The sequence below is a fragment of the Macrobrachium rosenbergii genome, chromosome 8 (genome assembly GCF_040412425.1).
Source record: "Macrobrachium rosenbergii isolate ZJJX-2024 chromosome 8, ASM4041242v1, whole genome shotgun sequence".
NCBI classification, from domain to species: domain Eukaryota; kingdom Metazoa; phylum Arthropoda; class Malacostraca; order Decapoda; family Palaemonidae; genus Macrobrachium; species Macrobrachium rosenbergii.
In genome coordinates, this window is record NC_089748.1 from 33244773 (window position 1) to 33264927 (window position 20155).

Here is a 20155-nt window from a genome sequence, read left to right on the forward strand (position 1 = left end):
AAATTGTGTTGTCACACACCACCAATTAATTCTCTGCACTTAATCAGTATGTTGAAATTGCGCCATATTTTACTTGGAATTTATTTTTGATAACGTGAGAATTATCTTAAAGTTTTTTTATGTTAATGTAAACTTTGTAAGTCGGTTTCTGTATTCGGGGTAATTGTAGAACTTGTCCCTTTTTCCCCAGTAAAGCCCGAATACAGGACGAAAGTTCACGGAACGTAACAGCTTCTTTCTTGGCCTTGCCTTGGCTCAACTTTTGAGTAGACCTGATATCTAGTGTCGTGTAGCGATGTGTGTGTGGACTTAGAAAGGGTGATTGCCCTAATCTTCTGAACCTTGTGACTCGGTTCGTTTGAGTGCCATTGAGTTAGAATCTCCTTTAAGTATTCATTTCATTTGTCTCTTGTGTAATTACTCTTTGATATGTTCAATCTTTAGTTATTATATTGATTTTAGCTTTAAGTTCAACAAATGCGTTTCAGTGTCCCTCCATTTTATTTCACTTTCCTGTGTTTCAGTTTTTAAGAATGGTGAATATAATTTGATCTGATGAACTTGTGCTGTGGTCATACTTGAAGGTTACGCAAGTAACTTATAGAAACGAGGTAACATATAGCGGTCCTCTAAGGTCTGAAAATCAACCCGTGAGTACTCGCAAGAAAGAGAGAGAGAGAGGCGCGTACCTCTCGACGTCTCTCACAGCAACTCATGATCTGAGCGCATGTCTATCTGTGGGGACTGCTAGTGATTGAAAGTACTTAATTGTGGTACTAATCATTAATGATACTAGTGTGTTGTCTTCGTTAGTAATGAATTGGGTTGGGAGATATCTCCCCGTAATTTAGAAACCGCAAAGGGAACCTTGTGGTGTTGTTAAGTAATGCTTTTGGCGCGGTTCTTTGACCAAGCAACAACATCAAGTATACAGTCCACTTTGCCCATACAATCACTTTTTTTTTCGCCACATGCTATGTGCAAAAGTCATGTATCGAGTTTCAAAATATGTTCTGGAGCTCACCTCTGATATACAGTGAAATTTTTAATTGTATATATACCTGCATCTCTGCAAAATTCATAAAGGTGAAGTGGCAACATAATTTTAAGCTGATTAAGCATTCTGTCTTCTCAGAGTGCTTAGCCAATATCCTTCTCCTCACTCAGTTTATTGGTCTATCCCGCTCTGTACTTGATAGTGAGCGTGTGCTAGTAGATACCTGGGACACAGACTCCGATGAATCATATTGTTCAGAATCAGAAAATTAAATAATTTGGTATACGCGGTAAGGTGAGAATTTGGTTTTCTTTGATTTTGTCTAGAACAGTGGTAAGCACCCCTTTCAATTCAGCAGTCAGTTCTCGCGCTCCCTGAATTGCTAATAATAATAATAATAATAATAATAATAATAATAATAATAATAATAATAATAATAATTTATTTTATTTTTATTTTTTGCAGAAAAAAATAACATGCGTATATGAAAAAATATTTTGCTCTAATTATTCACAGGCATCTCGCACCCCTTAGGAACTGACTTCAGACCCGCTTGGGGTGCTCGTACCCCTGGTTAAGAACCACTGGTCCTCTAAGACTGGTAATAGTCAAGGGTCGCTTGAAAGACGTGACTGAGCGGCGAGCGCTTGCGGAAATTTTATCCTGGTACAGCGGCCAGTTTCGCCAACACGCTGACTTTACCCACGCTGAGTCAGAGTGTGGCCAAGTCGGCTTCCGGATGGTTAAGTTGGATTATGAGCTTAGAAGTGTCTCGAGAGAGTATTTCGTTTTTAATAACCAAGATTTCTCTTTCCAAAACAGCTGCATTTCATTTAATTTCTCTTCTGAGGAAAAACAAAATAGAACAACAACGGTTTTCCCAAGTAGTATCTAGTTACACAGATACTTCGTTTTGCGGAAAAATTTAGGCTAATGTTGATGTTTGTGTGGTCATTAATCCCCTTGATATGTCCGTTTTCTTTCGTGATAGAAAATGGTTTTATTTCTTGATGTATGTTTTTCCATTGTACCTTAAAATCGTCAGTGACACCTCGGAGAGAGAGAGAGAGAGAGAGAGAGAGAGAGAGAGAGAGAGAGAGAGAGAGAGAGAGAGAGACCTATAATCCCTCTTGACATTCACAACAAGGACGGGACCAAGTTATAGAATGAAAAAAAATAACAAACACCGTAAGCCATAGACGGAATATTTTGCTTCAGCGATAACCGAACGTTTTTATAGAAATATTCACCATCTATTGGTAATTCAATAAACACATTGAGATACACAGATTATGGATATAAAGGTTTGATGTATATTTTTTCTGCTTCGATCACTCTGCTGCTTTCTCTCTCTCTCTCTCTCTCTCTCTCTCTCTCTCTCTCTCTCTCTCTCTCTCTCTCATTTTAGTTCTGGCTTTAGTGCAGTATCAGAAGGAATAAAGTTTTCTGTAGATTCTTACAAACTTATTAATCTGGCAGATCATTAGGCCTATAGCCACGTAAATCAGGCATCAACATGACGGCAGCGGTGCAAAGAAACCGTAGGCCTATCATGTTTACAAAATTTTCCCCAGTATGTTTAAAGGCAGTGTAAATTAGGCCTTTCCTATCCTTGTGAGAATATGCTTTGCCCTTCGAGGATTAACAGAAATTTGAAATATTTATAAGCAGTTTATCATATCTCTGAGAATCGAGCTGATCCCTGCAGGATCCTCCCTCGTTAATCTTCAGGTCAGAGTGGGCCAGTGTATTTGCCTGCCCAAAATTCTTCTTCTTCTTTAGACTGACCTTGTGACCCTTCCCTAAGTTTATGCTGTATGTCTTCTCCCAGAATCAGTAAGGATAATCAGTCAGTCTTGGAGCAGGAGGCCGTGTAAACACAAGGCTCTTTCGGTCCAGAAACAGCACTGAAATTCACGTTTTGATTTACCTGTGATAAGTAACACCGTCGTTGGCTTCACTCCGTCGGACACAAGTGAAAAGCAAGGCACATCAAGTTCAACGATGGAAGGACTGCAGTGCATCTGTTCAGAAAAAGTAGGCCTAGTTTTTTATCCCGTTGTAGAGCGCGATTATCCATCTTTTAGATTTTTTTTAACTCCGAGTATAATTCTTTTACACTCATTTAGAAGTATTTCTTCTGGCTAATTTAATTCAGCGTTGTTTATTAATTCTATGGAAGTGTTTGGAAGTCAAATATTTGATAAGAAAATTCTTATCTCATAGCGAAGTCAGCTGTAGGCCTACAGTTGTGTTCTTGTACATTATATTTTCTGGGCTCGTTCTCTCAGAAACACGAGAAGGTTAAAAAAAAAAATTCTAAGTAATTCTTCCTAAAATAACGACCATAAAGGCACAAGCGCACATTCATAGTAAACTGAATTTAAAAATATATTAAACAGCACCGTGCATAGCAGGAGAATAAAGTTTTTAAACTGAGTAGGCCTATTACTGGTGCTATTCCATTTTGAATTGTAGTGGCAATTCTCAGGCGGATCTTAAGGGAAAGTTTCATGCTCTTATTAGTTTTCTGTTAAAGAAAGCTGTTGTGACGGCTTTGTCTGCCCGTCCGCACTTTATTCTGTCCGCATTTTTTTCTGTCTGCACTTTTTTTGCACTTTTTCTGTCTGCACTTTTTTGTCCACACTTTATTCTGTCCGCATTTTTTTTCTGTTTACTTTTTGTCCACACTTTTTCTGTCCGCACTTTATTCTGTCATTTTTTGCACTTTATTCTGTCCACACTTTATTCTGTCCGCCCTTTGTTTGTCCGCACTTTATTCTGCCAGCACTTTTTTCTGTTCGCACTTTTTCTGTCCGCACTTTATTCTGTCCGCACTTTATTCTGTCCACACTTTATTCTGTCCGCACTTTTTCTGTCAGCCGTCAGATCTTAAAAACTACCGAGGCTAGAGGGCTGCAAATTGGTATGTTGATCATCCATCCTCCAACCATCAAACATACCAAATTGCAGCCCTCTAGCCTCGGTAGTTTTTGTTTTACTTAAGGTTAAATTTAGTCACAATCGTGTTTCTGGCAATGATATAGGATATGCCACCACCAGTCCGTGGTTAAAGTTTCATGGGCAGCGGCTCATACAGCATTATACCGAGACCACCGAAAGATAGATCTATTTTCGGTGGCCTTGATTATACGCTTTAAGTGTTGACTTTGCTTTCTTTAGTTTTGAGATTCTTGGCTTATCATTTTATTTATTTTTTTTTACATTTTTCTTGATCAAGATATCCATATACAGTAAATTTCGTTTATAACGTACAGGCTTGTAACGAATTCAGGCTTAAAATTGTATAGGTACGTGACGAATTCCTTATTACAAAATCAGGTATGTAACGAACTATTTTGTACGTCCCGGTGACAGTTTCACCAGTAAAAAAAAAATACCTGTTGTAACGAAATGATAATTTTATTTATAAAACAAATAATTTTTTGAGAAGTGCATCACTTCCGTAACTGACTTTTTACAGTGAAAAAGTTTTTAACCGCTTAGCAACAGCGGATCCAGAAAAATTTAAATATTATTTTGTAATTTTTTTTATAGGGGGCACGTGCCCAGGTGCCCCAGAGCCCCGGATCCGCTAGTGCCGCTTAGTGCTTTTTTATTATGTACTGCGTAATAAAAAAAATTTACATTAATATGCTGTGTTACTTTCTCATTTAAAGGTTTTAAATAAAGAAAAAACTGCAAACATAACTTTAATTTTGTTTTAAACATTAAAATACACTCCCAATTCTTAAACTAACAATGACTTCCATCGAAATGTATTAGAAATCTCGATACACTTGGGAGGATCGATATTTCATCGTCTGGTCTGCATTCCATTCTGTATCAGAACAAGGGAGTTAATCCAGTCATTTCTAGTATCTCATTTTATAACGAATGGTGCCTGTAACGAATTGCAGACGACAGTCCCCTGGAATTCGGTAAAAACGAACTTTGCTGTGCTTTCTTCAGGGGCGTGCACAAGGGGGGTTGCTTAAGCCCTTTTTCTTCTTCATAGCTAAGGAACCCTTTTTGTCAGAAATAATAATTTAGTTGGGTCATATTATCCTTGCAACATTTCTTCTTTTTATATATATCGTATATTATTATATAACTGTAGCATATAAAACAATGCAGATTTCATTTTCAAAAACTAAGGGAATGCCCTTTTTTCCACTTGAGCCCCTGGCCTTCTGAAAGTCTGTGCACACCCCTGACTTGCTTTATGTATCTTGAAATTTATCTTGAGAAAGAATGATTTCAAAAGGACAAGATCCGGTGATATGCAGAGATATCTCATTGCACGTTACGCTTAGTATAAAGCTGTTATATTCGATATAGCAGAGCTCTTCCGTAAAGGAGCGCTATTTTTAAGTTTAGTCTAGCCTTGTAACATTGTACAGAATCGCTTCTCCAGCCTTCCTCACTTTGTTTTAGTATCTAATCTTTTTATCTATCCCTTTTTCAAGTTCATTTTGTATCTAAAACAACCCCTATACCAATTTTTCATAAAATGGACAAAAATTTGTAGAAAATATCAGGCAAGACCGCATGACTTGTTCTAAAAGCAAGTGGGCACACGACAACCACACTCCCAAACCATCCTCTGGACGCCGGATCAGTCTCATGGCTGTGTGCTCTTCGAATCTCGTCCTTTTTATTGCATTTCGTCCATCTCACATACCTTGTGCCTTTGCTTGAATCCACAGTCTTAGGTCTCGGCCTAGACTGCTTGAATCCTTCCCGTGCACCATTACCGCAGCTCCTCTAGCACGGCAAAATAGGCGCCGTATTTAGTACCATCGCCCCAGGGATAAGACGTGGTTCCAGGGTAGCCGATCTGAGGAAATGAACATGGATTTGGGTACTCCACAAGGCGGGGTACTCAGCCCTATGCTTTTCAATGTGTTGATGGACAAGATTGCTAGGCATGCTTTCCCCAGAAACATTCAAATTATTGTTTATGCAGATGACATTGTGCTGCAGTGCAACGATGAAAATAAACTGAGACTGGCACTGGCTGAGTTGCAGAACTTGTGTATGCATATGGGGCTGGTTATAAATGAAAATAAAAGTAAATTTCAGTCTAGGGGAATGAGTGGGTGTGACCTTCAGCTTAATGGAATAAAATTAGAAAAAGTGCAGTCATATAAATATTTAGGCATGTTTATTGGCTTTAACAGATCTAATGATGAAATTGACCATCTGAAAACTATTTGTACTGCTAGGTTGAATCCACTACGTGTTCTTGCTAATAAAGGTAATGGGGCCGGAATTCCGGTGTTAAGAATGGTCTACATAAGTACTGTACGAGCGGTTATAGACTATGCTGCGCCAATGTTAATTTTGTATGCCGAGAATGAGTTAAAACCCCTCGAGGTTTTGCAGAACAAAGCTATAAGAATTATATTAGGATGTCCGAGAAGTACCCGCATAGAAGTTATGAGGTTAGAGTTGAACCTTCCGACAATTTCTGACAGAATACATGAGTTGGCTGCTGTGGCAATGATACGTTTGATCAGGAGGGGCGACAGAAGTCTTAAAATGGCTGTTGATAAGGTCTGTGGTAATGGTGCCGCCCCTATTCAAATTAATAATTACGTGAGAAAGTTGTGTAAAACACTAGTGAAATATCAGTTGTTTGGGTACTGTGTCAAAACACCTGCTACTGTAAATGTTAAACCTTGGTTAACTTGTAGACTTAATGTTAATATCTGTAAGCTAGGCGCAAAGAAACATCAATGTAATACCCATGAACTGAAACAGTCATTTCTTTCTATAATAAATTCATTACCACGGACTAACTGTGTTTATATATATTGTGATGGCTCTGTTAGTGGAGTTAGAGTGGGGTGTGGCATTGTAATTCGGGAATACTTCCTTGATGGAATTAGTATTGATGAAATTATTTCGAAGAGAGTAGAGGATAACTGTTCAAGTACTACTGCCGAACTAATTGCTATGTATGAAGGGTTGAATGCAGTAGTTGATAAGAGGAAGGATATATATGTTTTCAGTGACAGCCAAGGTGCTTTATATTCATTAAACAGCAGTGTATGTGCTAACCAAGACGTGGTTATGCAATGCAGAGATATTGTGAGTAAAGTGCAAACACATGGTAATTCAACTTTTTTCTTTTGGATACCATCTCACACTGGTATTAGACTCAATGAACTAGCCGATTCATTGGCTAAAGAGGCCATAAATAAGGCTGCCATTGATATAGAGAATGACATCAGTATTTCGCGAATTAAGAAAAGGATGATTTTCAAAAGGAACGAGTGGGAGACTGAAAATATTCGTAACATCATTGAAAATGGCAGTGAAAGTCTAGAACATTATTTGTATGTTCTGGAAAAAACGAATGTCACATATGGGAAAGCATTATCAAAGGTTGATACAATGACTATGAGACTTAGACTTGGTTATAGATATGTATGGGAGTATACTCAGGATAATGGGATACCATGCAGATTATGTAATGAACCATCTTCTCATTCTTTGCACCACTACATGATGGAATGCTATGAGCTGTCTGAGTTCAGGAGTAGGCTTGCTGAAACTGTTACTGAACAGGTGTGTTATATAATAAACAATGATAAGGTAAAGAAAATTTTGAAGAAGTTCGAAAACTTTAATATTTATGTATGATTTGATTTAATTCTAGTGTTCCATATATATGTGAACTTTGGCTGCTTATGTAACTGCTGTAAAGTTTAGTCTGGGGCATGTTAGCAAGCTAGCTTGCTCCATTTGATGTAATTTTGCGTCAATAAATGTTTTGAATTTGAATGTAAAAGAATAAACAAAAGACGGCAAATATCATAAACATAAACAATAGACAGTAAATATCATAAACATAAAGAAAAGACGTAGCCATAAACAAAATACATTAAGCACACATAAACATAAGACAGTATACATCTCGGTCAGCGATTGGCGGGAATCGGGCCGCGTCAGTAGTCTGCAATTTTACCCCTGTCATCTTTTATAACTTCCTCCTTTACTCCGATGAGTATTATTATTATTAGATTGCCTCACTTTCTCGTGATCTTGAATGAAAAAATAAAGTCCGCAGTAGTATGTATGTGCGAGTATATTGCTATTTACTGAAAGTTTCGCCATCTTGATCAATTGGTGTCTTGAGCCAGAATAAACATAGAAATAATAATACTTTTAGGACAACATCTTTGAAAAATGGAAGTTATACAACAGCTTTTTATTCTTTCATGTGACTCCAGAATTGCTCAATAGTCTATAAGAATTTCTCTGGGAACGTCGTGGCACAGTAGAGGCTGGCATATTGGTCGTTTGTCTTAATGCTGAGTGTTTCTCCAAACCTGGGGATTTGGTGGTTCTTGGGTTGTCCCAGAAATTGCTCTTTCGTTGGCCTAGTGATGAAATTGCTCTTTCGTAGGCCTAGTGATGAAGCAGAAGTAGGTGGAGCAGTCGAAACAGAATCTAATTTTATTTTGGCAGCTAAACAAACCAACTTATTATTATTATTATGATTATTATTATTCCAGATGCCTCCTGGTGCAGGTCACACAAGGACGGCGATCGAAGTCGAGAGCGCCAGGGATAACCGCCTCTCATCTTTAGCCATGGCAGCCAGGCTTGGGCACATAAACTGCGTCAAATATTTGATTGAAAAATGTGATGCGTACGGACGACAAGATGACCGTGGTAAGTTTAGTGAAGTTTTTAAGTTATATTTAACACTAATGTTGCTCATACGATAGGGCAATTGAGTTAGATAACATTTCAGTGGAGTTTCAGTTCTCGCGGTGATATTTTCTGTAAAGAATACGGTCGTTTTGGCAAAAAAAAATTCCTTTTAGAGGTGTTTTTGAAAATATCTCTTCATTGGCAATCATTCTCTATAGTAATCGTTTATCATATTACGTTGTATTTTGACCTAAAGACGCTCTGGTGAGAAAGTCGTCTGTACAGTATATAAATTCATACTTAAACAAGAACAAACATCTGATAAACAGAACGAGCAAAGGAGTCGTTGCAAAGTAACGACCCTTCTATAACTACTACTATCACCACCGTTACTTCAACTCCCATTTGAACAGGAACGAACCCATTAGTACTAGCATCGCTGTATGGCCACAGACATATCGTGGACTTCATGATTTCAATGAGGGGCCTGACTTCAAAAAAGGAGAGGATAGAGGCGTTGGATCTACTCGGCGCCTCGTACGTCGAAAGGTATCGGGACTTGGCGGGCGCGTTGAAAGTCTGGAACGCTGCTCGAAATGAAAGGTTGGTGCGAAAATCTTTATTCATTTTGTTGTTTTATCTTTACTTTGTTGTTTTTATGACGTGATTGATGTGGGGATTAAGTCTCACTCGTTAGACGATGGTTTGGTAATTCTAAGTGTTAGCTCCGCGCCTGTTTTTACCTTGGAAGCGGGTTTTTTTCTACACTTTTAGGGCTTCTGATACTGGCGGTGCATTTGTTTGTTGTCGGCCAAATGGAATGTCTCTTCGCCGTGTTTAGTACTGGCCCCGGTGGGGCGGTACCCATACCTTAATAAGTTATTGCACTTGCCGGACGGGATATGAACCGTTCCAAACAGACGTAGCCGTGCTCTGTCTTGTGAAGATCGTGTATGGAAACCCCCTGTTGGATGGACTTAAAGGATTAATTAAAAGTTAATTACATTCGTGCGACGAAAATTGAAGGTAAATCCATAATTAGCAACCAAAAAACTGTAGAAAAAGTCAAGTTAGAAGGAAATCGCCGCCTCGGAGCTACCACTTAGACCTACCGATTTTTTTGTAAGTAGCTGGTGAATCAGTTGCCTCTCTACGTTTGTTCTCCCATACGAGGATGGTGTCATTAATGCAACCAGCGTTCCTTCGTCCCATAGCTGCGACCTCTTCCATTCCTTTAACTATACTTCCGTTCATATTTGTTTTCATCCATCTTACTTCCCTCAGCCATCTCCAAACCATTGCTTCATAGTGCAACTGCACAAAGGTTTTCTTCCATTACACCTTTAAAACCTTTCTACTCTTAATTTCCCTTTCAGAGCTGAGTGATTTCATCATTATAGGTCCCAGCACTTGGCCTTTGGCCTAATTTCTATATTCCATTCTAAGTTTGTTCTGCCAAAAGAGACTTAATTCTTCAAAAGGGAAACTGATTTTATTTTGCCTGCAATATCAGTGGAGGTTTGTGGTACAGGATCCCTGTATTTAAGCACTGTCATATAGTCAGTTGTTCTCACCATACATTAAAACAAGATGCGTCAGGATAGTAATATAAAGGAAATTAAAATCAGCAACTGATGAAGCATCAAGTCATGCCCAGTGACAGTTAGGCTGGTCAGAAAAGAAATGGCTTTAAAAATGAAAATCACTGACTATCGACAATGTCTAAATGAATGGCAAGATTCACTATAAATTAAGATTTTTGATAAATGTAATTGCGCTGATTTCATTTGACTTTTACCAAACCGGGTAAGATTAACTTGAGAAAATGCAGAATGCAGAGTAAGGGGTCAGGGCTATTGTAGGCCTAGCAGGCATTGCAGAGAGAATATGACCTGATCAGACTTAAGTTAACCTAATCTAACCATCCACGCTTTATTCTGACCTGGGCCGGGGCTGGGGTGGGTCAGGGTGGCTTGGACAACCACCACACCCCCACTTCCAAAGTAAGTCGTGACCTTTCATTCTACCCTCTACCAAAAATTTAAAGGCACAGAAAATGGGGAAAGAATGCGAGCACCGTAAACAAGGAGAAACTCAACATTAGTTTTACAACACAAAAACCTGTTACCATAATTGTACACACCCTATAATCATCATATAAAGAAAGGTTTAACAATCATTCAGTATGTGTGTATTTCTTATAAGGGCAGACTTTAAGACCAAAACTCTAAACATTCCGATCCGATCTACGTAAACAAACGGTTGGGGGCGTTCTCTTTGGTTACAAGTGGGTCCCGGGACAACAAACAAATTTAAAACATCTCGCGTAGTGCGCTGTAGGCATTACTTAAGGTCCCTTCAGACTCGAACTGCAGCCCCTTTCATCTCTTTTACTGTACTTCCGTTTATATATATATATTTTTATCTTACCTCAGCCCTCTCCTAATAATTGTTTCAACGTTATTTCCAGTACTGAACGACCTCAGATCCCAGTACTTGGCCTAAATTTTATATTGTATTTCTAGTGTTACCGTTGCTATATTTCATTTACTAGGCTTTGTCAAAGGTCAAAAAAAATATTTTTTTCCAGGAACAGGGGTATGCGCCACGGAAAATCTGAGCAAGAGTTAAGCGAGGCAAATTCGAACCCCATCGAAATCCGGTGCTTGGCCCTGCTCGTGCTGGAGAGGGTGTCAGGCTTGGCCCAGCCCACATTAGACACAAATTACATCACCTTCAGACGGTCGACCTTCGCGAACGCCAATGATTTCGACCAGTGCATCACAATCTGGCTGGAAAATTTCAATCGCCAGCCACAAGTTCAGGAACGGAGGGGGGCCGTGACCCAGCTGCCCATCACGCTGCTGATCGCGTTCTTCTCCTACCTGCTGATCGAGAACCAATTCGAGGTGAGGATGGCGTCCTCGGTGGATTTCTTCGACTTGCTGTACATCCTAGAGAGCGTCCTGAAAATCTTAGAGAGAGGGAGAAGCGAGACGGGTGAGCACACTCAGAATTATCTCATCTTAGCGCTGAATGTCATGCGCTTCGTTAAGTATTTAGAACCTAGGTTCTCCGACATTCACGCCTATGCTCTGCAAAGGACGGTGTACGACATCGTGCAATTAGACCCCAAAGGAACGGCCGGCGCGTCATTTCTCCACCTGGCTTGCGAGCAAAGTTCCTCCAAGATCTTGGGGTTGAAACTGATCAGCGCCTTCCCCGACGTAAAAACCGTCAATCTCCTGCTGGAATACGGTGCAGATCCTTGCGCTGTCGACGATCGAGGAGACACCCCTCTCCATACACTTGCGAGGAACGACCAGTCCTGCCCAAAAATTGTGGAGTCTCTCCTACTGTATGGGACCCACCTCGACGCCGCGAACAGACGCGGGGAGACTTTCGCCTCCCTAAGGGCATCCCGGGGGGAAAAACTGTGTCAGTTTGTCAACCCGCTGAAGCACATTTCACTGAAATGCCTCGCCGCTGCTGCAATTCGAAGACATGGCATTGCCTACGAGGCCATCTTGCCCAAACGACTTGCGGATTTCGTGCGCCGTCATTGATTGATATTTATAGGCGCCATGATACCACTCCCATATTTTGTTTGTTTTAGGAAAAGTTCGCAAATATGTCTCACAAATGTGGATTATGACAATGACCACGTAAGTTGTGTAACGTAATTTCGTTCTTTAATGTTATAATTCTTTTTCGTAAGTCATTTGAATTTTATTTGTTTCACAAGTGAGACTAGGCCAGTAACTCGTCTGTCAACGATTCAGGCCTATGTTAATAAGGTTCAGTACCTCTTTTTTAATTTATTTTATGTAACATAAACAGCAACTATATTAAATTCAATTCAAATTTCATTGTCTTACACTCCCTTGATGCTTTGCCTGTGCAGAGCATCAAAGGAAAGTAGGTCTTTGTTAGTGTCAATTAGTAACAACTGTAGCCTTGAAATATGTCTGTTTTCTTCTCAAAAGTACCTGTCATGAGCTGAGGTTTCATTATGCCTTAGACGAATCGACAGTTATTGAATCTTTTAACCCCTCCCACATGTCATTAGACTCATTGTATTCGGCTTATGTTGATTTTCTATGTCCGTTTTCACGACTTGGAGATTGAGATATATGTTTAATTTCACAATTCTGGTATGCAGAGATGTATGTTCACGATGAAATTAATATAAAAATGGTTAATAAAGAGTTATATAAAAATGGTTAATAAAGAGTTATTTCACAAACTGTTTATTTCTTTGCCTATCATTATGCATTAATTATACTTATAGTTTAGTTTGTGTTGTGCAGATTGCCAAGCCAAAATAATGCGCGAAAATTATAATTTGTTTCGTATACTTAAAGGGATTCGTATGTGTAGGCTATTAAAAAAATCATTTACAAATAAACTTTAATAATTCCCAATTAAAATTTTAAAAAGTTTGTAGTCGTAAATAAATATTAGATTTTAATTAAAGGGTTATTTGAAAATAAATTTACAATAGGCCTACACTTTTATGTTAGTTTTGAAAGCCAAGACAGTAATTGTTTTCGTGTAAGTCTGACACTGAAAACTTGTTGGGGCATTGATATTTATTTTTCAACCCATACTTCATATCACTTTGATAACATTTTCCATTTTTGTGTTGAATGTAAAAGAAAAGTTAATTATTTGTTTACTTTTTTATAATTGCTCCTGCTGTCAGTGGTAACGCTCACGAATTTACTAGAAGCCTAAAGTTAAATACGATAATAAGGAAGGTTAAATAGGCTGAATATTATATATATATATATATATATATATATATATATATATATATATATATATATATATATATAATAAACAGAAAATAATTTATTGTTCAAATTGTAACGTCAAAACACTATTGGAACACTGAGTTTAGTCACGTGATCCATGTCGTCTCGTTCTTGGCCTCAGGTTACCATTCGGCCGTTTATGTGGCCAAATTCCTCAAGTTTGGCCGTATAAGAAATTGACTGACCGTGTTAAATGCAGACAACCAGCGCCAAATTATATGGCCGTATTGTGTACTGAAACGATTTTATCCTCCAAAAACCGGTAATTACAGTTATTTCGCGCTTCCTTTACAAATCCCACCCATTCTTCATCAAAAACCATCACTAGACGATTCACAGGGAATTTTTGTTTAAATTTTGAAAAGCTGGTGTGTTTTGTTTACATTTGGAACAGCTGGTGTGGAGTCTTCAAGTACAAAAGTTCAGGGGGCAGTCGGCCTGTTAAAGAATTAGGAAATTATGTCATGGGATGTCTCACAACACCGACAAGCAATGCTGTTGTGAAATGGACATTTTTTTCGGTAACATGTGTCAAAAGTAAATTAAGAAATCGTCACAGTTCAAGAAACGCATCTGCAGTTCGCTGGAAAATGTTACAAAGATTTTGAGGTATCACAGACAATGTTGGATTAATTTAACTCAGTCAATATGTATGAAGAAGAGGAACCAGAGGCCGGAGGCGATCCAGATCTTCTTGGATTTACCGACATGATCTAAGAACCAGCAACAAATCCAGACCAAAATGAATCAAGACTGTCAAAATAGTGTTTATGATAAATAAGGAAGACAGTGAACATTTCACTGATAATTATAACTTTAATATATGAAAGCTGATGTGTGTGATGTAATTTTTTTGTGTATAAAATTCAAGAGACAACATTTTAGTAATCTGGTCTTCTGGGTATGGTCCATACATGGGCCGCTACAACTTAATTAACTTAGTACTTAGTTCATTTCAGACAGGCAAAGAGTCTAGTTGTATATCTCCCGGTTAACGTCCGTTACGATGACCATGCTTCATTTTTTATAGTTGAAGCTCTTCCAGTTCCAGATACACCATAAGGGAGGTAAATTCGGAATGAGTGTAAGGTTTGTGCACATAATCTTAACTTCTTACCAATATTATTTTTATATACATGTTGAGGTTGAAACGGGAACATGCTGACTTGGCCACCGCTAGGGTGAACTATATCCCTTGCCTTATGTCTTTAAGTTCCTTGCGAGTATCCTGCCTAAATATGTAAAAACTAATCCTCATTTGCAAGTTATATTTATTTTCTGCAATTTTCTAATGTTAGTAAGTTAAAAGTTACTGTGATTTGCGATAAAAGTTATGAACTGCCTCAAAGCAACTTATTCCAGCAGGGTGTGAAGTCGAGTTCCTGTTATTCAACCGTAATTTTACATAGCTTAGTCAAATTGCCAGTAGCTAACGTAGCTTAAACCTAAGTATTCTTATTAGTCAGTCAGTGGGCTTTGCTGCTAGGCAAGGCTTACATTCCACTAAGCTATGTTAGTCACAAAACCTTTGAATCTTCCCTGATGCCCACTTGACCAGAGGTAGGCAAGACTGTAAGAGATTATGTTGCCAATAAGACGCCAGCCAGTCATTTTTGCGTGAAAAACCATTTAATTTCTCGGAAGACGCCAGCCAGCCATTTCAGAAGGTTCCAGTTAGCCATTTTTGCATGAAAAACCATTTTTGGGTTTTTCATGCAAAAATGGCTAGTAAATGATAGGGCACTAAAAGACCTAAAAATACCAACCTATTTTAACCTAGGGTGTTTACTGGTTACAATTTATATTTTTATAGAGGGGGTGGGGGCCATCAAAACAAAAATTGCCTTACCTTATAAGTCGTAATTTGATTGATTATTTTCTCTGTTATTAAGCATTTGCAGAAGGTCATGTATTGAGAAGAAGTTTTTCGTTTTAATGAGTTTTATCAAAGAAAATATAAGTTTTAATGTGGGAGGTACCTTATCATTTCCTGAAAAATAATGAAAAACCATTTTGGGTTTATCACAAAAATGTCTAGGGAATGATAGGGCACTAAAAGAACCTAAAGATACCAACGTAATGAAACCTTGGGATCCTTGCTGGTTACAATTTTTCCGTATTATCCAGACGATGAAGGGGGCCGGGGGCGTGGTCACCTTATAAGCCATAATTGCATCAATTTTTTTATTTATCATATGCACATAGTGTTTATGGAGTTCAGTATAACGAGCTCTTTTCAAAAGTGCAGGTTACAATTTTGTATTGTGCATTGGCAACTTATAAAATAATACCTACATTGATAACGGTAGTTTATCATAAATTGGTTTTAAGTATATATTAAATTAAATGCTGACTAATTTGAATTAAGGGTAAAACTAAAGACTACTAGACCTACCATTCTAAATTGTCCATTCTGAAAGTGGTAGCCTAGGCAAACTGTCTCAGTGCCATATTGAAAAACCAAGGTTAATGACATTACAACAAACTTACACAGTGAAAGCAACAAAATATTAACAAGAGATTAAAAAAATCCTTAACATCCCAGCCTGTGTTTAAATTACCTCTTATTCCATATAGCCTAAACAAGGGTGTGCAATAAAGGCACAAGTAAGGTTACCTAATAATGGTCTACATGTTTGAAGTAAACACCTACCAGATTTTTACAGTAAAAAAGTTAATCTTGTGGTTTACTTTCAGTTTTACCAATTTGATTTTATACAAAAGGTTGGTGTTGGTTAAGGTAGATTGCTCAGTTGTTTGTTTGTGTTGTGTGTACAACAAACTCCATGGAAAGTACAGGTCTTGCCTAACAAATGGTGCAAAATAAATGACTTAAAGCCTGTGTTTAATTTCAGCCCTTTGTTGGCTAAACCGGTTGAGCTTCAGACTGTCATTCGATGGGCGGAGTTCAATTCTCGGTCTACATGTTTGATGAACAGTTAGAGGAATCTTTATTTCTGGTGATAGAAATTAATCTTGCTATAATGTGGTTCAGTTTCCACAATAAGCTTTTAGGTCCTGTTTGTTAAGTAACCAATTGGTTGTTTGTTAAAATAAGTCTTTCCTTCGGGCCAGCCATAGGAGAGCTGTTAATCAGCTCAGTGGTCTGGTAAAACTAAGGTATAAATAACTTTTTTAAAGCCTAATTTCAATTTCCCCCTAGATGTCAGCTTCATTTTTATCCATGTCTTCAAGGCATTCATTGGTCTCTCTTCCCACCGGACTCTATTGACAACTTTATCTTGCTCTGTCACTTCTCATTTAAGACCAGTGTGCCCAAGAATGTTAGTGATATTCTAGCGAGAGTATTTGGTAATTTACAATTATCGCCAGTCTTTGGGAAGGATGATGTGATCTAGACATATTTGTCTAATAGGTTTTCCTTCACTGGCTCATTTCCACCAACAATTCAGAGGAGTGGCTTTATAGTGCCATGGGTTGCTATAGTGCATAAGATTATTGGTGGGTTAAGTCAAAAACTTAGCAAGAAAAATGAAAAAGGTGGGAACTCCGAATGGGTCTTTTGTGGAGACAGGTTTATCAATAGCTATTTGAAGGGGTCCTGGTCGTTTCTGGCGTGAGTCAACTGAAAAATCATCCAAACTGGCAAACAGCCTAAAAAAATGTATTTACAATGCTTTGGGTGGTTTACGACAGGGGTTCGTTTTTTGAGTTTTTCAGATAAAATAAACCAAAAATCATTTAAACTAAAAATCATCAAAATTTCTTCCAAAATCCTAAGAAAACCTTAACTTTTAATGCTTTGGGTGTATTGAAAGCAAGTAAATAATTTTTGATGAATTTTTTAAAAATAAATCTCAAATTTTTATTATTCTGCCATTTTGGAGCCTGTATATAATACTTTGATCTCTGAGGGGCTATAGTACTAAACACGGTGTCCCAAGGAGCTTCCGCCTGTGTCTTATGGCCTAAGGTTGTGACGGCCTAACAGGTTCACGGCTTAATCATCCCGAACTCATTTGAAGTACCTAAACTGTGTTTTTGTAATAGATTTTATGGTGTAATATCAAGTTGTAGATTACATTATAATCTAGTTTAGTTTCCTACAACAAATTACTTGGATGATGTGCAATATTTTTTGCTAAATATTGAATGTAATAATTTTACTAACTTTTTGTGATATGGTGTATTGTTAAATAATCTATTATTCCAGGGTGGGGTTCACAAAGTTATGGGATCCTTTTTAGCAATGCAAATGAGTTAGTCTATGGTAGCCAGGTGGAAAGGTGCTATGGTAAATAGGTAAAAGACAGAGCAGGCCATATCTGTGAAAAAATAAGGCCTGGCTACTGTATGAGGTACATTATATATGCCATGCAGTGTGAAGCAAGTATGCATAACTGGGATTAACTATTCTCTTACTGGTGTGGAATTTTAATCTAAAAGTTCAGTTTTTATTTTAATCTAAAAGTTAAGTTTTTATTTTTTATTTTTTTCTTATTTTCAGAGATTCATGGAATATACAGGTTCTCAAGTCGATACGAAAGAACGAACTCTGAGGAAAGATCTGTTACTATTCATAAAGAAGAAATGAGGCCTCCAGTCCTATTCAATTTCTGATGCTGAAGAGGCAGCATGGAATCACTATATGTTTTATGTTGTAGGTATTTTTATGTTTTGATTTTCTATCACTGCAAGGTAAAGTAACTTGGTGCATCATTGCTTTTAGTAAGATTTAAAGTATTTCATATAATAATTGAATGTAATTGTAAAGTGAAAAGGCTGTACTGTTTAAGGTTCCTAGATTTTAAACATTTGGTCCTTTTTTGGGATTTTAGTTAAACCCTGTGTTGGTATATACAGTAAACCCCCTGTTCTCATGGTTCGCGGACTAAATTTATGGTTTCTTGTGGAACATATCTAGCCATCATTCGCGGAAAATTCGCCCATTTATGGTATTTTTTGAGAAATAGTCACTAATTACTGTATTTTCATATATTTTTCATGAATAAATGCACTTTTTGTGATAAAACTATTAAAACACTCAGGTATAAGCATTTTTACAGGGTTTTTCTTGGTTTTAAAGCTATCAAAATGGGCAGTTCTAAGTGTTTTTAGATGGGTTTTAAGCCCAGCGGATTTGACCTATTCGAGGGGGTGTGGGACGCATCCCCGCGATTCTGGGGTTCACTGTAGTGCCCTGTCAGATAGGGTAAATAGTTTTAGACTCAAAGTTAATAAAATAAAAAAAAAATTTGTTTTGATTATGGTAATATTATTCATATTACATGTTTTCATTTGTTATATACAAGAATTGGCATCAAATTTCGGGCAGGTAAGAATTTTTTGTACTTCCTTTATTCTTATATGCCCACACTTTCTTTCCAGAATTGATTTGCTAAGAGATAGACAGATTTTAAAGGAAATTGAAAAGTATGCTCATTTACTGTGCTGGGGTGTATCGAAGCCAAAGGTGAAGCTTGGACGAAGTAGGAGTAAAGGACTTATATTCTCAAGGTTTTGAAGGTTACTAAAAGGTCATGAGGTGAAATACTGAAGGGAGAGCTACAGCAGACTTGAAAGTACATTTGATCGTCTTGCACTTGGTCATCATTACTGCCCATTTACAAGGTGAGTCATTCCAGTTGGTTCCTGGACTGAAATATTTACAAAAAGTTTGATCATTCCTCTAAGTTGAATGAACTGTCATGTAAAATTTAGGTCAAAGACCAAGCACTGGGACCTAAGGTCATTCAAGCAGGAGCCCGATAGCCTAGTCGGTTAGAGCAGCTACCTTTGGACTTCATAGAGGTCTGTGGCGCATGTTCAAATCCGCAGCCGACCGGTCAGAGAGGCGGACACTTTGCTATCCGTGTAGACACCCCAGGATTATGTATGTAATCAACTGGATAGGTTTGCTTAAAAGCAAATGGGTGTTACAGATTAATATACACACAAAACAAAGCCACTCCAACATCCCCTAAAAACATAACAGACACCTCACACGTCTTGAACTGTCCACCTAACCGCACAACAACTTCTTGCTGCTGGGGACTGGTATGATACATGTACATACACTACCGGGGTCTAAGTGATGTCAGGCAGGGCAGCCGATCGAGACTACGGTCTACCCCAAAGCCAGATCAAAAAGTCCTTCAAAAGAAGGCATAGTACTTACAAAAAAAAAAAAAAAAAAAAAATGAGAAAAAAACACGTTAAAAGAATTCAACACTGAAAGGGAAATTGAAAGTAAAAAGGTTTTCAAGGTGTAACGGGAGGAAAACCTCACAGTTGCACTATGCAGCAGTTTTTAAGAGGGATGGAAAGTAAGATGGAAGAGAGAACATGAAAAGAAGTCCAGCAAAAGGAATGAATGGTGTTGCAGTTAGGGGACCCGATGGGACGCTGCAAAGAACCTCAAGTAGTGCCTACAGTGCACAGAGTGAGATGCACTGACAACGACGTCATTTTGACCTCAATTATGGCATTTCCTCTGCCCTTTTACTCTTCATTTTCTCCCCTTAGTTTCCTGGCACCAAGATGTCTAACTTCTTTCAGTTTGAAACCAGATCATTTTAATCCCAATCAATCTGGACTAGGTCAGAGTCTAGAAATGTAATCTTAGTTTGCTCTGAAAGATAGATCATCAAACCATGTGTACGTATACCTATACTTGTAAAGTCACCACATCGGCGCCAGGATAGTGTTTTGG

The 20155-nt window shown here is 38.0% G+C and overlaps 1 protein-coding gene and 1 long non-coding RNA gene across 4 annotated transcripts; both read left to right on the forward strand.

Moving 5' to 3' along the window:
* Positions 1 to 335: 335 nt before the first annotated feature.
* Positions 336 to 12911, forward strand: LOC136840673 (protein fem-1 homolog A-like). 3 transcript variants are annotated; one of them, XM_067107389.1, is made up of 4 exons: positions 336 to 352; positions 8524 to 8683; positions 9079 to 9268; positions 11256 to 12911. In XM_067107389.1, the coding sequence occupies exons 2-4, from the start codon at positions 8524 to 8526 to the stop codon at positions 12229 to 12231; spliced, it is 1326 nt and encodes a 441-aa protein (XP_066963490.1). In that variant the 5' UTR covers positions 336 to 352; the 3' UTR covers positions 12232 to 12911. The 3 variants fall into 3 exon arrangements, with proteins under 3 accessions (XP_066963490.1, XP_066963489.1, XP_066963488.1); XM_067107388.1 differs by lacking the exon at positions 336 to 352 and adding an exon at positions 2806 to 3034; XM_067107387.1 differs by lacking the exon at positions 336 to 352 and adding an exon at positions 8380 to 8433.
* Positions 12912 to 13918: 1007 nt separating this feature from the next.
* On the forward strand, positions 13919 to 19074 carry LOC136840675 (uncharacterized). The gene is made up of 3 exons (XR_010853704.1): positions 13919 to 14571; positions 17951 to 18103; positions 18832 to 19074. It is a non-coding gene; the product is annotated as an uncharacterized lncRNA (long non-coding RNA).
* Positions 19075 to 20155: the final 1081 nt, after the last annotated feature.

What these genes read in the sequence shown, in the direction of transcription:
- LOC136840673 (XM_067107387.1), top strand. Translation starts at nt 8,395, where the DNA reads ATGAAATTGCTCTTTCGTAGGCCTAGTGATGAAGCAGAA. An exon ending in GGCCTAGTGATGAAGCAGAA is followed by an intron (nt 8,434 to 8,523) that starts GTAGGTGGAGCA and finishes TTATTATTCCAG; the next exon opens with ATGCCTCCTGGTGCAGGTCA. An exon ending in CGGACGACAAGATGACCGTG is followed by an intron (nt 8,684 to 9,078) that starts GTAAGTTTAGTG and finishes CCATTTGAACAG; the next exon opens with GAACGAACCCATTAGTACTA.